Source organism: Ooceraea biroi, chromosome 6, assembly GCF_003672135.1.
Source record: "Ooceraea biroi isolate clonal line C1 chromosome 6, Obir_v5.4, whole genome shotgun sequence".
Lineage (NCBI taxonomy): Eukaryota > Metazoa > Arthropoda > Insecta > Hymenoptera > Formicidae > Ooceraea > Ooceraea biroi.
The window spans coordinates 4,697,625-4,715,647 of record NC_039511.1 but is presented as its reverse complement, the minus strand read 5'-3'; the positions used below and the strand labels follow the sequence as shown (position 1 = coordinate 4,715,647).

Sequence of the window (18,023 nt, the reverse complement as noted above, 5' to 3'; positions counted from 1 at the left end):
TCATCGAAGGAATATGCCGGGCATAATTTTATCGCGAATCGAATTAGAGGCCCGCGGCGCACTAGGCATTGTTCCTGCCTCGCCGAGGAACTACTCGCGCCGTTACACGTTACCTCCGCGTCAGCTCCGCGATACGAATTCAGAATGCTTGTGGTGAGCTTTTACGCGAGAATCTTAATTTCCGACGTGGTGACAAGTGTAACGTGTCGTCAGCCGCCGGAATTCCGATCTAAATTCAGGCATCGCGCAGAATCCGGACGGTATCGCGGTACGCCGTCGGTTACCCTCTCGGCAGCCCGCCCTTTGTTTTTGCGGCGATACAACGAGCACGCCATTTACGGGACGGTGCATAGACGGCTGGCGATGGGAGAGGAGATGCTCGCGGCGCGACATGCAACGGCGAGCGCGTACGGCGAAAGGTGCCGGTGGATAAAAGAGCGAGAGGGAGAAGAGCGCGATGGTGCGCGCGGGACGGAGGGAAACGCGAGGGAGCTTCCATCTCGGGCTCGAGATTTCATTAAAATTCATGAACCGTACGCGACTTGCGCCTCTCGCCGCGGTGGTCTTTGAGTTTTGCGTGTTACGAAGAAGCGGCGCGGTATACCGACGTGGATGGACGGGAGAGAGAGAGAGAGAGAGGGTGAGAGAAGGGAAAAAGAGAACGGAAAGGCGATGAAGAGACGAGCACAGGGGTATGGAGCACGAGGGAACGAGGTAGAGCGACGTCAGCTATGAATAATACAGGGAACTTCTAATTGCGCGAGACAAAACTCCGTGTAGTTGGAAACTTTCGTCCCGGCCACGACGGCCGGGAGAGGAACTTTCGCAACTCTCGCAAAACTTACCGCTTGTTTTACCGTTCGGCGACCCGTCCTCCGCCCGTGTACGCGCCGCGCCGTCTCGCCGGAAGTCAGCGCGGAACCGCCACGGCTCTTTTATACCGCTCTTCCACGGTCGCATCCGCGCGTGTTCGACTATCGCCCGGGAATCTCGCGAACTTTGTTGCCTCTCCTCTCTCTTTCCCTCCCCCCTCTCCTTGCCGTTCGATTCCCCCGCGGGATTCCGCCCCGCGATGCGCCGGGAAGACGTCCCGGCGTCCGCTCTTCCTCGCTTGATTATAATCGCTGGCTCCATGGTTGCTATGTCGAGTCGACGGTATCTCGGGAGCGAGCCGGAAATAGTAGCACGAAACTTCCCAAACCAAGATCCAACAATTTCTTTCCTTTTTTTCTCTCCTGATGGCGAATTCTTGATAAAAATGTTTTTGCTACATTGCTTATTTGAATCGCGCATTCGAGCGCTTTATATAGTGATTGCGTAATCGCGTTTCTTAAGCTGTTTCATCTACACAGCAATGCTCGCGTGGCTGCCAAAAATCGTGCGAGTTTACTCGCCCAGCGATGATTAAAGTCATTATTCGACACGTCGTTCGAGTGTAAGAGACGGATGAACGGCCATTCTCTCCTTCGCACTGATGCCTCTTTCTCTCTCTCCCTCTCTCTTTTCCACGACGACGTTCGCATAGGTGCCGGCAATGAAGAGAGGGATATCGTTTCTACGGCTAGGGTGTGTTCAACCCCCGTACTCAGGGGTGGCTGTAACGTCGCTCGTAAAAACACCGTAAACTCGACAGCAACAGGTCCCGTGTGTCTGCCGCGGGAGCGCCAGCCGAGCCGCTCTCGAATATGACGGTTGATTCGAGAGTGCACGAGGCGCCGCGACGCCTCGTTGCAGCACTGGCGATCTTTTATGTTTCTCCGCTTCCGAAAGGACGATTGCAAGTAACGTTTCAAATTTACCCTCGCACCCCGAGGGTACCAATGCGCGTTTTTCTTTGTCACGCGCCAAAAGTCTTAATTTTTCATCGAGGGTGAAACGTGCAAGTAAAACAAAAACCTGAGACACTCGGTGCACAGATGCCTCGTTGTGAAAGTTTTGGAACGCTCCGCGCGTTCATTTCCGGCCAGTCACGTTTAATACGTCAATACTAAACGTGACCGATCTCGTATCGGGGCATTTATCATTCATGATTACTCACCCCGTGCATTTTTCACGAGCGCCGTCAGACTTGGATGAGCGGCATGGGGAACCGTCGAAAAATCTCGGATACTTTATCCGGTGTGCACGTAGCGGCGGCGTAACCACCGTATCATCTTGTTGATTCCGACATTTTTACGCGAAAAGGTTACCGGAACGGCCCGGGCGACCATCACCCTCAGGCGGTACGGGGTACCAGGGGGAGGGCGGTGAGAAAAATTGTCACGGCGAAGGATTTCGAATTCTCGTCGCGTAAGGAGTCTGCGGCGGAGCCAGCGACCGCCCTCCTCCCCTTCCCCCGCATGTGCATGCATTATGCATGCACAGCGGTGCTGCGAGAAAAATGTCTTGGCAGCCGCAAAGCACGGGGTGGTTGTCTTGTCTCTCTGCTATATGTATAGCGGCGTTACCGGCCCCGCTGTAGGAGTATGCAGGTGTGCGTGTATCGATACCCGGGATGCAGATGTGCGCGACTTCGCTGGCGGCCCTTGTTGCGTTAACGAGGTGCTTTAATAATGACACCGTGTCACACGACGCGCTGGCAAACAGGGGCTCGTAAATTGCAGGGTGCACCGCGCAAGAATTGCTTCCTGGGGTTTCCCGGAACAGTTCAGTCGTATCATAATTTTATTGATGATGTTAGCAACGTAGTCTGTGCTACGTCTCATCTCGAGGCACCTTTTCTTATTAGCGACGTTCGATTTTTGAAACGATTTAATTAAAACGCATCATTCGCTACGGTGCAGGTTCTAACGTAACTTTTGAGAAAAAGTGTGTCCAAGCCTGGAAAAAGCAAAGGATAAAAGTCTACCCAGATTAAGGCGGAGAAAGACGAACCGTAGGTTGCCGAGTTATAATAATGCGTCTTCAGCTCCATCCTCGATATTTTCACCGACGGTTTTTCCACGATTTGATATCGAGCGCCTTGCCCTCCCGCTCGACGAGAGTACGGTGGGGATAAAGCCGACAGTGGCGACCGTCCACCCTTTCTCAGGGACGGATTGCCCTCTTTGGCCTTTCTATGGGCCATGCCTGATGTCTATGGCTCCATTAAAGCCTCTATGAGGGAATGGTTTTTTTTTCAATCTGCTGTTCCGCAAAAGATACGTGATAAGGAGAGCTAAAAGATTTATTCGCTAGATCTGCACCAGGTCTATAAAATGAAACAAGATTCGTTGTTTTACTTGTTTAAAAAACATCACAGACAGCGTTTTTCTAGAGAAGCGTTTTTCGTATACATCTTTGATACATTTTAGGATTTTGGGGGAATATCTCGTAAGGGATGGTGAGAAAGGCGAGGGTGGTTTTTCTAGTGATGATGCACCGGTAAGAAGTGTGCGTTTACGGCGCTCGTGGGAGTCACCGGCATGAAAACGAAACGCGAAACGACTCCAGATCCCGTCCATCCTTAAAAGAGGACACTCGTGAAGTTCTTACGTGAAAAATTTCTCAAGAGCTGCAGCATAGCGTAAATGCGAAATACACGGAAATTCCGGTGTAACATCATTATTTTAATTTTTTCAATATTTCGTCGACGAAATTATTTTTCTTCGCAGAGAAACGTTAATTCGAATTGCGGGACCGTGACAATGACATAGACTCTTTTACAATTCTCAGAATTAATTATCTAATTTTCGAAATTAATATAATTACGTATGTGATAAAATGCCATATAGGTAGAATTTATTCTGCAGCGAGACATCCTTTTCATTGATCTCGTCCTGATTCTGTTCAGCACGAAAGGATTCCGGCTACCAATGGCTACGAATGGAAAGAACTCGCCTTCGGCCTTCGGGTTCTGATGGAATTCTAAATTTTAAATTGCCCGACGGATCCTAGTCGGAAATTGAACCTTGACCTTTTCCTCGTCGGCGACTTTCGATCTCTGATGGGATTGGTTCTACGATCGTGAGTGCTCGTTGGGAAAGCGCTATCGTCGTTAGGTTTTATCGCGGATGTTTTGGCGCCAGGTATAAAGTGCGCCTCGAATAATTTCACTAGTCGCTAGGCGATCGGCCAGCACGTAAGGGTTCTTCGATTTTATGCGTTTACCCAACCATAAACGTGACCGATTTCGACGTGGCCATTGTGGCCAGGAGTATTACGGGCGGGAACACTTAAATATGATAGAGCGTCAACATTTTCACGGTTCGTATACCCATAGCTGTTAATTTCACGAGCCGAAAAAATGTACTAATTGACATGAAAAGTGTATTAAAGCGCAGATATCGCAGTATCGTTAATCCTCCCTTGTGTGACCGAGCTAGCTTGCTGTATCCGCGCGAGGGAGAATCTCTTACGGGTCCCCGGAGAACTGGAGGAGCCCGTTCGAAATTAAACAGCCGATATTCCCCTCCGCTGGCGCCGACGTTTCCTAGACCGCGACGACTAGTGTACGTCACGGCGAAAGTTACCCGGCGACGGCGACGATGACGACAACGGCGTCGAAGAAAGAGCAGTAATTTCCCCCTCCCTCGCGGCGTCCATTGACATTTATGCGTTTGCGAGCGCGGATATAGTACGCGGCTGCCGTCGGTGCATTCGTGCGAATGCACTCCGGAGATTTTCCAGGCCAAGTGTCCCGGCGTTATTCGCGCGGGGATGCACATGCCATAGATCATGGTGTTTTCAGCGTCCACATCCACATCCAGCCGCGGTTTGCGCGCGTGCGTGCGTGCGTGTGTGTGTACGCGGAAACGCGCCGACTGAGTTATTTTCTGACCATTGCCTCTCGTTCTCCGCGCGGTGCGCATATACCGTTCGGTCCACCGCGTCTACAGGATGTTGCACCACCAACGGATGCGGCGTCCTTTCAATTATATTATATATGGATTTCTCATGAGTGCCCGCGGCAAAATTTCACGGGAGGTCTTGACGGGGTCTCACGTCGTGCTCGTGCCAGGAATCTGCGGAACGCGCAAATATTTTAACTAGGAGGAACGTTTAATCCCGCGAACGGATTCTGTAATCGAACCGAATCGTAAATTTCCCGACTGTACGCGAGCTTTTTTTATCCCAGATTTTATCTGGATTATTGGCTCTCCTTCCCGTGTATTTCTTTCGTCGTTAATACCTTTCGAGAAACACGCGCGCGTGCGCGCGCAATTGGATTATTTTACGTGAAGCACTCTGTATATACAACGCACGTCGGTCCATGGCTACATAGGCATCGACTCGTGCACATACACGTGTGTCTATGTGTGCACGGATCGCACGCAGCCCACACGTATACCGGGTGGCCCGAAAGTGGTGTTGGTCTCGGCGCGAGAGCCACTCGATCAATACACCACGTTGCCTCCTGCGCCTCCACCCCCAGGAACGTCGGTGCACCCCTTCCATGCTGCCTCTTCCCTTTCTCTTTCCCTCTTTCTCTCTGCCGTCTCCTCTCGCTTCTATCTACCGACTACCCCTCTACACCGTGGCCGACGTGTTCGCCCACCCCCGAGGAAAGGGACGATACGGTGGAAACGGGCTTTCGGGCCGGCCGAAGACTCGGGGGAGGAAATACTCCGCTCAGCAGAATTTTTCGACACACGCTCATGAACGGTTAAAAAAAAAGATCCAGTCACTCGCGAGAGTATTCTGAACAGAATACGGCGATGTGGATTCCGTGAAATTTAATGTATTTTGGAAAAATTTCGAAATGCAAGTATAGATCTTCGGCGGAACACTAGCGCGCATGCACACACGTAGCGTTGTTCGACGAAGGGATTAAAATTCGTGTTTGAGGGCGACTCGGTTCGACTTCGCCTTAGAAGACCGTTATCGATGCGCTATTTCGATTCCACGTGCCTATCTGCTTATCGCGCGTGGGATGGATACGGTTAGCTGCTAGATAAATCGTCCGTCCTCGACGATGGCGGAAATCCTTTCGGAATTTCGCCGGATCCCCGGCGTTATTTTCGATATCGTCTTTATTACAAGTTCGCTCGCGTAATAAAGTGCGATGTGCCCCGGCCATGGTGATGGCGGCGGCTTATCGCGCGTGAAATAGAAACGAATCGAGTCCGCACCTCGTCCGTTTCTAGTTTGTCGTTGCGAGGGTAGCTTCTCCGTCAGGCATAAACAAGAATAGAGTCATTAGGCGTTATGGACCTGTTTCGCCGACGGGGCTTATAGACTGCCGAGAGCGTGAGAGCGACGCGCGTGGGCGCTTTTCTTGTCGTGTTTATTTAATCGATTAGCCCGTAGCCCGTTGAATTTTACAGTGACCGCGAACGAGAAATGTACCCTTCATACATTCCGCACTATACTCTCCTATACCCTCACCGCGAATTCTTACATCGGTAAAACTCAATCATCGGTATTCGTGGAGGTCGTTCTTTCTTTACCGCCAAGAGTATGAATAGGCACAAGCGGCTCTATTTGCTTTTCACAGCAGATATTATTAGCTTGCGCATGTTATCTTGAAAACTGAAGCATCGAGATGTAGAAAGCGCAAACATCTCCAAGTGCGCCAAGGTGGAATACATATACGTGATACGTGTGATATCAATAGAATATAAAGATGTATAATAATTGTAGAGGATGAAAAATAATAATATAAACAAAACATATATATATATATATAATATATGTGTGTGGGATATACGAAAAGCGAGCGTAAGACACCGATAGTTTGTGAACTGTGAAGATCAGAGGGCGCAAAAATGTTTTTCTCCTCTTTTCGACGCGCTCGTAAAGATCGACGCTATCCGGTTCATTTTGCCGAACGAGGCCGAGGCAGTCTGGATGGATGGGAGGAGGGATGGTCTTCGGGATACAGGATACGGCACTGACCATGCGTGCGAGGGGTGTTTCCACCCTCCCCGGACGAAGCCGTGGAAGCGGAGGGGGGTACACATTCGGTACACCTGCGCTGTATATTGCGGAAAAGCCGGACTTGCCAGGCAATAAGAATTTCTTTCTTCACCCTCGCGCCCGCCACTTCCTCCCCGTCGTCGACATGCAACCCTTTATTAATACCCCCCTTCACCCACCCACTCCGCCGTTCCTCCTTTGCGTTGCGCTCCTTTGTCGTGGAGCACCGTCTTCCAACTTTTTATCCGCTCTCTCTTTCGTACCTCGCATTGTCTCGCAACAATGTAGACTACGGGTCTAACTAGTTTTGCTGATACGTACGCATTAGAGTCGCCTTGAATAAGAAAAAAAAGACAAGGAATGAGGGAAAAGTGGACACGGCTATGAATACCAGCTTTCGTCCCGTAGCTGTCTGTGAACTCTGGCAGCTGCATGTGCATCGCACGGAAGTCTAGAGTCGCTCGTTTGCAAAAACAATACTTACACGGGGGTTTCGTAACTTCGCGAACGCATAAGTGAATAATGAAAACTATTCCCGTAAGAGCGCCGTTCTATAGCCCCGTCCGTGTAAATAGTAGATTGAAATAGCCTGCGAAATTCATGAGGTTTACATGCGCGGACGAAGTAATCGCTGGCGCCGATCGGCACGGCGTTTCGCGATCGTTTCATTAATTAATCCTGGCGGACGCGCCGACCGATTTAATCGTCAGCGCGAGCGCGCGGGCCTCGCAGCGCGGGTGCTCGCGCGGTTTAAAGCGAGCGCGAGTGCTCCTTGTGGTTATTAAGCTATTAAAAAGTCCGCTTATCGTTGTGCCGCGTCGAGGCATGTACGTACGAGCGAGCCGGGACAAGTCTCGAGGGTTCCTGAGCGGGAATGCCACTTCAATAACGGAGCCGAAGCACAGTCGAGGGGCTTAATTTGCCTCGAGACGCCGCGCCCGCTTACCCTCTCTCTGCGCCTCCGCGCGTACATACTTATGTATATATATATATATAAAAGTATGTATTATATATATGTATATACTTATATATACGGGTACGTGTAAATATATATGTATCCTAGCCGGATGCCTTCCATAGTTGTATCCCCGCGCGTCTGTCTCTTCTCCGCGCCGGCTCCGCGCTCACGTCTCTTCCCTGTATAAACTAGCGAGACGTGGCGCGCGTGTGTGCGTTTCGTACACGTGGGGTACATAGCACGCCTAGACCATTTTGCAGCGTTCCTGCCATTCTAACATCCGCGTTTCATTAAAAGATCTCTCGCCCGACCTCTCGGTGTTGCGCCGTCTCGCACGACGCGCGATTACACTTCGCGTATTCTGTAAGACGGACATCGCGCATACCCGGTGTCTCGTAAGTGACACGGTTTCTATCACAGTGATGAGTGTTCTCGAGGTGGTCGCTCTTCAGCATCGCATTTGGTAATTTCCTTCTGCGCGCTTTTACGACGAAAAGAGTTTCGAATCACATAATTAAATATTTGTAATTTTTGTCCGCTTTAGATTGGATTTTATATCCGAAACTTACAAATTATACGCGTGATTCGGTTATGTTATACACAGTTGTAACTTTGAACTTGCACAGAGTGTATCAATATCTAATATCATGACGAAATCTGCCATGACGTTACATCTGATAAATTAAGATAAGCGCTATGATATCACATTACGCCTTCAAGGCGCGACGCGAAATTACGACAGACGTTCCAGTTTACACATTTCGCATGTTATTGTATGCAAAACGCGATAATCGAGATCGCAATGGCCCAAGATCAATATACCGCGCGAACGCGGTGTCGCGGTGCAATCGCTTAGAAATTCATTGCACGATAAAACCGCATGCGAGGACTATTAAACTTGTTGCTCTTCGGCTAGTATAATGGAAATGAACAATGGCTTAGCGATACTTGCCGCGTAACCGAGGTTACTAGCGGCGTAATATTCCCGCTGTTACCCCCGATACCTCAAACGCCAGCTCAAGTCACACTTGCCGTCTCCGTTTCTAGTAATTAAAACGAACATGTGACACCCATATTGAATTATATTTGCAATTCAAATATTCTGCCGCATGCGCATTGTTCAATTTATATCGATAAATTTGGACTTGATTCAGTCGGACAGTAATTTTGCGATTCCACGCGATCACGGTGATGGCAAGGGCTCGTGCGGCTCCTCTCGGCGACTTTATTGGCTGTGGATTTGTTAACGTGACGTTCTTTTCGGGCCGACGGATAAGATAAGGTTTTCGCAGGGGTACGCATATCGCGCGCGGGGGTGCGGCGGGCGCGGCAAACGTGGCGTAGCCAGTAATGCGGCATAATACCACCGTAAGGGGGTTAAGAGTAATTCCTGTCGACCGGGGGCTCGTCCCTTTCGACGTTTACGAGGTGTTTTACGCGATCAAAGCGAGCCGTAACAATTATTGGGCGATTTCGCGGCCGTAAAATTTTATTCGACCCCCACGGCCACTGACAGAACGAGCCACCCCGCTGCCGTCACTGCCTCCGATCGCTTTTCATCACGAGTGGGGAGGAAAAAAGCTTCGTAATCTTTGCACCCCTTTGTTACATCACAAGTCTTTATTTCTTTAGAGTACATAAGCTGAAAAGATCAGATTGAATGTGTGTTAGCATCTCAAAGTCATTCTCGTGTAGCATTTATCATTAAATGTTCGGCATATAAATTATTAGATTAAAACTTTGACGATTGTGTACTAAACTCAAAATTATTCTCCAGAATATTTGACATTCATACTGTCTTCACGATAGGCAAGGAAAGAAACACTGAACACTCTCGGGTAGCATATCTTCGCACTTATCCCGTCCAGGCGGCGAAAATCGATGGTCGTCGGCGATCGTTCCGGACACCCGGTACGTCGGGCGCCGCGCGTTGTGTACATTTGGCCGCGTTTTCGCATCGAGTTTTGATTTACGTAGCTAGAAGGTTACAGGAGGCGGGAGGACGGCATGGCGAAAGCGGAAAGGGGACCAGTGTTCCGGCGGAAGTGGCTGGAAAAAGAAGGAAAATAATAAAAAGGCAAAAAGGGGAAGGTGGTGGTCGAAGTTGGACGGGTGGAACATGGCGAAGATATGGTCGAGCGAATTCGAGTCGTAGGAGGATGGCAAAATAGGAAAAGGGATCAGCGGAGTGGAGGGCAGAAAGGGGGTGTGGCGACGTCGATGCTGGAAAAACATCGCGAAGCACTGCGAGCGAGATACCACAGTTCGCGCGGGATCCTTCTTTCGGCGGCGGAAGCACGGAATTGCCGGAGTGCGAAAGAAATCGCCGAAAAGAGGTTTCCACCCCTGCGCGCAAGCAGCGTAAAGCGAGAGATGTGCGCGAGCGACCCCGAAACTTCGCAAAACATTGTTTTCCACCGGCGGCAAGAGAGAGTTTCGAGATCCGCCCGACCAGAAATCTCGTTCGTTGCTGGCACCCGGAACTTCCGCGACGATAAATCCGCGATCAACGGTATACGACGCAAAACGACGGGCGCAAACTGTCGGGGGTAATTCGGCGAGGCGTCAAGCAGGACGTTTTAAGACATGTTGTAATCGTGTCTGCATAACGTCATTGAATATTCAATCGAGAATTTTATACTTGCTACGCTGAGAAAAATATCATGGCCTATCTAATCGGATAATCCAATTACATAGTAACAAACGGATATATCCGATTAAATTGTATAAAAGACAAAGAAAATGATCGGACATTTCTGATGAAGGTAATCAGACATATCCATCATTTAATCGGAAAACAGAAGTAACAATCAGAAACACTATTTAATCGGTCTATTCGATGGAAATTTTTCTCAGTGTACGAATAAAGTGACATAATTTACACTTTTTTTACTCAATTGTCTGTTTATGTTATAATGTATTTTGTAGTTGATGTAACTAATATACTGGATAAAGCATTCTTGTCAATCTATTCTGCATCGCAGAATCCATTATGAATGCCTGGATGAAAAAACAATACAACCAGCTGAGCATAGTTGCTCTACATTTATACTTACTGTTTCAGTTAAATCGAATCGGGAGGAAACGAGATATATCGTGATATATCCATATAGTCGATTTTGCTAAAGGTTTCTTTCGCGCTTTTAGACGCACGTTTATCGCGTACGCTTCTCTTTTTATCTCGGCAATTGGAGTCGGCACGCGAGCTAACATCGCGTCATGTCGCGTCGAACAAGGGAGAACGAGTCTCGAAACACGAGACTGGCGTCTCGATTTCCTTCGTAAATCAGGAAAGCTCCGGTATATTCTTACGGCGGGGCGTCGATATCGGATCCCAGGAGGGAGCACAAACACCGGTGTCTTTCTCTTCCCTCCTCTTTGGTTCCCTCTCGGAAAGCGAACCCCTACCGTCCGGGATTCACCCTCGAATTAAAAGAGCAGCCATCTCGGCCACCTTCCCTTTTTCCTCTCTCCTTCTGTAAGCCTCTCCGCGTCCTGCCCCGCTCGGATTATAGGGAACGAAGGCGTGAGAAAGGGCCGAGAAGGCAACGAAAACCAACGAGAAAATGGGATAGACTGTGAGAGTTGATATTTTGTATGAGAAATACAGACGCTTCAATTAAATTAAATGTACAATCGCAAAATCGTGACGAAACGAAATATCGATAAATACGATCAATCAATTGATTTCATCAAATGAACAAGTTGTTGCAACTTGGATGATGTCATTATATGAATTTTTTAATTTAACTTTTTTAAACATTTATTCGATGAAAAAATTGTGTTGCTTTTAATAACCAAAAGCGTGCCTCCACTATATCACTTTTCTTGTTTCTTTGTGCGCGACAATATACATTTAAGTAACATCCCCAATGTCCCAACATTTTTCCACACCTCATTTCCACATCCGCGTTAAAATGGCGACAACGTCGTGGAGAAAAGCTGCCCCTAATCTCGCGAACGACGCCGGCTGTGTGATAACTCAGACCATCCTGACGAGTCTTACGACGAAGTTTCAACCGGCGCCCTTAAAATATGCAAGAGAAAGAGAGAGAAGGTAAAGATGATACGTAAGAGGGAGAGAGACAAGGAAAGAGAGCACACGAGCAGCCGGGATCCGCGTCGAAACAACCCCCGGGATAATTTAGATTCGTGGAGCGGAGAGCGAAGCAACAGAGAAGAGCGGTGGCAGGCAGCCGGGCGGTGTGTATTGATCTAAACGGGAACCCGTGAAAGCAATTAAGATAAGGCACGGTAACAAAGGGTTGTCGGCTGCTACCCGCTTTTCGCGGTGGAAAACAGCGCGGAGGTAGTATGGATATCGCCGGAATAGCTGGAGGGGTAGGGGGATGGATAGGGGTAGAGGAAACATGAGGGAGAAAACGCGAGGTCGATCCGCCGGATGTTAAAAGGGCAATCGAGAGACGACGTTTCTTGCTTCTCTTAGAGAAGTGAATAGATGCGAGATGTCCATTGCGTTCGCCCGATCCAACTAGAAAACAGTCATCCGCTCGCGGTAAGCGCGATGCTTGATGCGGAATCTCCGCGGTTTGCCGATCAGAGATGTCGGTGTTAGCAACTTAACGCAGCGAATTACGGTTTGCTTAGGCTCGGTCGTTTCGGCTGGGCACGAATTAGTCAAGCAATTAGTTCGCTCTTCAACAGGGTGCCGTATTAATGTGGTTCACTCGCAAACTACTCCCGAAAACGACGGGCGTTACGTCGGTGCTTCAGCGGCTTGAATTGTGTGTGTGTGTGTGTGTGTGTGCGCGCGCGCGCGCGGACACATATGCACACATTGGGTGTTCCATACACAGAGTTGCGCGCCGCGTACGTGTCAATCGTGGTATGAGAGAGAGAGAGAGAGAGAGAGAGAGAGGAAGAGAGATAGAAAACGAGAAAATGCATCAGATGAAGGCGGAAGTGGAAAGGCAACGAGAGCGAGAACGAACGGCTCAGGCAGACCGTCTGAGTCGTAAAATGTTAACTGCTAGTAAAACTGAGTTTACGCGCTTGTAAGGACCCCCGCAGGAGGCTGCTGTCACCCCCGGCCCCTCTTCAGCGTGGCAGCACGCAGGGCCGCCCCGTACACCCCCTAATAGCCAGATTATTGCTCGTAAGCCAGCCACCCCCGCATGAACCCGCTGCCTTCCACCCGTCTTCCTACAAGCACCAAAATAATTTCGAAGGAACGTTTAATTCACACGTTTTTCTCTTTATGTTTTGCTGCTAGATGTACAAGAACCGGTGAACATTCCATGTTGCGACGAGCGCTGTCGCAGGATTTATGTTGAAAGTTATCGTATGTGCACATATGTATTATACAAATATTTTATAAATTTATATTAAATATGTATAAACATATATTGCCTCGAAAGAATGATTCAGTTTTCGAGAATAATTTTTGCAACACAGACAATAATTAAGATACAGACATATTCAGACGCTACACATATTAGTTTTCGTTTTCCATGTGAATTTACTTGACGATTTTCTTCGAAATAACGTAGATTCTTCATGGATAAGAGAGAAGATAAACATTTATTTCCGTCGCCATTTTAGAAGGAGCGCGCTGGTCGAAATTGCTCAGCCTTTTAACTTTCAATAGCGCAAGTTCTTCCGCATCGCCGTAAACCAACGTTTTATTCCGCCGTCTTCGGCGAGCGTCGCCGTCCGGAAGGTTTTTCATTTTTAATTACCCACAGTGTGCCGTGAAAAGTTCTCGGGCACTGCACGGAAGTTTTAATGGCCGCGTTGACTGTCGTTAACCTCCTCTTAAGTCGTCCGTGGAAGTGCCGCGAGACGTGCTACGATTTCGAAACTTATTTGATTTTATTCCCGGGGCTCGTTCGACCCCCGACCTCGTGCATTCCTTCGCCGTAATTCAATTTTCAACGTCATTTCCGTTCAAAACGCCGCCGATGAAGTAACGAATCAGCATTTGTTCAATCCCGAAGCGACAAAATCTAATTTAATCCACCAGAATCGATAACTGAGACTCGCTGTTTTTTTTCTTTTGGCAATGGAAATTATTTTTCATAAATTCCTTCGAGAAACGTTACCCCATTACTCAGAGCGGCCGTCTGCTGCTCCAGGGCAACCCCCTAGAGTCTAGTCCAAGACCTGGGATTCTAGACCCCGTTCCTACTGGCGTAATTGTTGCACTTCGTATAAATGCATTAGCCCCGCGCATTCGTTTCACGCCTCCGCGGATCCTTGAGAAGTCCCGTTCGTTTCCCCTTTTCCTCCGCATCCCCGGGGACTTTTTTCGCGAGCGCGAAGTGGCGGAAGAGAAAAGTTTCGAGCGAATTCAAGTTGCGACTGGAGTAACTGCAAACGTGTGAGTTCATTCATAAAACTGCGCCAGAGAAATATGATACTTTGTCGAAGTTTACCTTCATGGGTTTTCTCAGATATACTCTATAATAAAATGGTAACTACAATGCAGTAACAAACACGGAAGAAATAAATTGAGTTTATTTTATCTTCGAGAGTTTGAAATAAATTCTCTTTTTTTATTTTTATATTATTTTTTTTATCTCTTATCTGTATTGGACTATATTTTTATTTTGACCACGATACATCCGCTGTAATTTTTCAACGGATTTTACGCCGATTCAGCATAATCTTCCTGTATAATGGACAAAGACACTTTCATGTGATTTGCATACAAAAATCTTCGACGAGGAGCATCTTCGTGACGCTTCTTCGAGCTAAGAACCCTATTCCGCTTCGTCTCGCTTCTGTATGCATGCCGGCGTTTGTCGTTTGCGAAGGGGTGCTAACTGTCGAAGACGACGGGGCTGCATCTTCGTGGCAGGGAGCGTCGCGTGAGGATAGCGGGAAAACGGCGGGGGTGTGCGAAGGGCGGGTATAGAGAGTCCCTCGCTCTGCGGTTTTATGGGTCGTCCAGCTCCATCATGCGCCGTAAAAGTACAATAAAACCGCTGTTACACCACGGTGAACTACCCGTTCTAAACCACTGCGTGCAACGGGCCCTTAAGACGAGAGGAAGCGGACTGGAGACGTTTGGGGACACGGCCAAAGCAAAATTGATTCTTTTATGATCGACAAACGCGCGACCCTGAAGCTATGGTCGCGCAAGCAACCTCCTGGATTTTCACATGGATATGTCCACGAGAAACGCCAAAGTCTCCTCCCCTTCTCTCTAAGATTCTTTCAAGTCGCGTTATCCATTCTCGAAAAGTTCAATGTATGAAAATTGCGAATGCGAGACACTAGAGAAATATCAGGCACCAGTCTATCTCTAAACTGTATTTTTAAAAGAATAATTACATATCGAAGAAAATTTCGAAGCATCCTAGAGATAATATTTTCTTCAATAGCGTAAAATTCTTTCACGGAAATCATTAAATGTAAGAGAAATTTCTTACTATATTTTCCTCAATAGCATAAAATTTACAGAAATGATTAAAGAGTTATAAAATTTCTTCCCCATGCAATTTCGATGTTATCTCAACCTGTCGTTTTCTTCTGTTTTCAGTTTTATCTTTGAGAAACACGCAAGAAGAGGAGCCGCCGGATCCGCAACTGATGAGGTTGGACAATATGTTGATTGCCGAGGGAGTCGCTGGACCAGAAAAGGGCGGTGGAGCAGGTGCTGCTGCTTCGGCATCCGCAGCAGCAGCCGCGGGACCTCCTGGGCAACCGGACAATGCTATCGAACACTCGGACTACAGAGCCAAGCTCGCTCAAATTAGGCAAATTTATCATCAAGAACTGGAAAAGTACGAGCAGGTACGTGGTGCAAAAGAAAATACATGTGTCATTAGGCAACTTCGAATTTATGCGATTTCTTTAGTAGAAGCTTCATCTTCTTTCTCTCATAGCAAGCGTGTCGTCGTTTGCTCGTCTTTGTGAATTTAATCCCGATCAGTTCATAAATACATGGGAAACGCATACCAGCCGATCGGTTCATTACAGCCAAACGAGTTAAGTTTAAACTTCCGCGTATTGATTTTCGCAACGCGCGCGGCCACCGCAGTCAAATATTTTTACATTTGCGCGCGCGACGTCGCAAAATGACCCCTCCCCGCTTCCTCACGGAAAATTACTCATTCCGAGGAGAGAGCGAGCACGCTCGCTTTATGCAAATCTCGCTTATGAATATTATTCGCCGCAAGCGTGGGGAAGGGGACCCGCGCCATTATCGGTGCGGTATCGAGTATTGAATTCGGGTCGCCGGAGTTACATCGGTCGTTTTATCATCGTCCGACTTTGCGAGAAGAGAGAGAGAGAGAAGGCAAAAAGGAGGAGAAAAAACAACGGAAAAGGAGAACAGCGAAATGAACTCGCTGCGCATAAACGAGCGCCGTTACTCACCCTCACTCCAGGAAAACTCTCGGCAAAATGAAAAATTTAACGTGTAGTCCCGCGGTTATCGTCGAGATCCGGCGGCTGACAAATTCGGCCATCCCGGCGCGCTATCAGCCAGCTCGATTTCGCCATCGATAATCTCCCCGCTCGTGAAATTCAACGACGTCAACGCGAATTTATCGTCCACCGACGATCTCGCGGCCTCGTTAAGGTGCGTTTATAGTATGAGCGTTTAGAGGAGCGATTCCCGCGGCTTGTAACGCGAACGGCGATCGAAAGCGAATCGGTGCGGTAAACCGCTAATCACAGGCTTACGCAATAATCGGCGATCTCGCAACGCCTCGGATGTTAGACGGGCAGAATTCCCATCAGTAATGCAGTCTCGGATTGCTAGCGCACGTTCCGTGAGTTCAAGCAGCTTCTGCACTTTTACCATTTTTAATAAAAACGTTAATGATTCTTCTCCATGCTGTATTGCAATTTTCACCGCATTTTCTCCTCATGCATATTGATCATCCATATTTTTTTTATTAACGTAACAGTTTTTGCAGCAATGGTGTTTTTAATCGCGACTAATTTGCAATCTTCAGCTGTCAGGCGTTCCGCGATCATTCGAAACGGACTGATAAGAAGGGAATAATAAACGTTATGCGTGCCCGGGAGAAATGACCGCTGCCGTCTCTGGCACGGCGATTCGCGTGCTAATGAACCGGCCCGCTTGCGCTAAGTAAAATCTCGCGTGCCGGACAGGCTGGCCCCTGCTGTATGTCGCGTGATACAGGTTCTTTCAAAACGACGCAAATCACTGCGCGAGCTGCTACCGCGTATGCCACTGCGGAAATTCGACGATGTTATCACGAACCGTTTCATTAAGAATCTCTCTCCGTCTCTCTTGCTTTCGGCCAGCCGCTTCATTTTTAAATCACCACTTCGATCCGCTTGCAATTCGACTCGCCCTGATAGCTCAATCCGATGAAACCATTTTAGATAGAATTTAACGATCCAAGTACAAACACAGAAGTCAAAACAAGAAATGCTAGGTGTACTTTTACTTGTTATTTTGATAATTATAATTAATAATTTTATAATAACTAAATTTTAAAATTATTTAAAATTATTATGCTCTCGAAAGACAATCGAGTTTTAAACCGAAACAAGATCGATCGAGGTAAACCTGAGTGGCAATAAATACATTCTGGACTGACTATCCCGAGTCCTAATTCCCGACGAATGTATTATTCCTAACAATTTCTGACGAGAGAAGCGGCGACAAGAATCTCCCATAAATTCCCACAAATCTTCGAATCGCGTTTCTCCAAGTATAATTTCAGGCAATTCGTCGCGATTCAGAGATGTCGGCGTGCTCGTCACGATGTAAAATCGCGCGTTCTCATCGCTCCGACCGTTCTGTCGCGTCCCTTTTCATCGCGGGACAGATTACCGGTCATCCCGCTTGACGTACGCGTTGCTACCTGATAAAAAGCCTTTGCACTTCCTCCTTCGTCTTTTTTTTTCCTCGCATGACGTCGACCGTAATCGGCCGTTCTTAGCGTAAATAGGGCCCGCTCATCGGCCCTACGCGCATAATTCTTTTTAACGCCGCTCGCGTTTTCGCCGGCAGTTTTTCCGTACACCCACTCCCTACGGATATACATCACGCGCGTGTGTGTATGTGTGTGCGGGCCGTGTGCTTTAATTGCCACACCCGTTTCGACCCCATATTTCACCGTGTGTCAGCGGGCTTGATGTTTCCCCGCGGTAAACACGCACAACCCGGAGGTCCACCGCGGCGCATTCGTCAGGGTTGGATTAAAAGTGCACGCGATATTCTTGTGCAAAATTATTTTAATTTAACACTTTAGCTATGTGGCGCCTTTCGTTTTTTATTTTT

At 48.1% G+C, this 18,023-nt stretch overlaps 1 protein-coding gene across 9 annotated transcripts in view; it reads left to right on the top strand.

Annotated features, from left to right (window-relative positions):
- LOC105281864 (homeobox protein extradenticle) overlaps positions 1 to 18,023 on the top strand; it is a 46,752-nt gene that overhangs the window by 10,616 nt on the left and 18,113 nt on the right. For all 9 annotated transcript variants that reach the window (XM_011343423.3, XM_026970055.1, XM_026970054.1 and 6 more), the window contains exon 3: positions 15,300 to 15,553. In XM_011343423.3, coding sequence (XP_011341725.1) covers positions 15,300 to 15,553 — 254 coding nt within the window. The remainder of the gene's footprint in view (positions 1 to 15,299; positions 15,554 to 18,023) is intronic.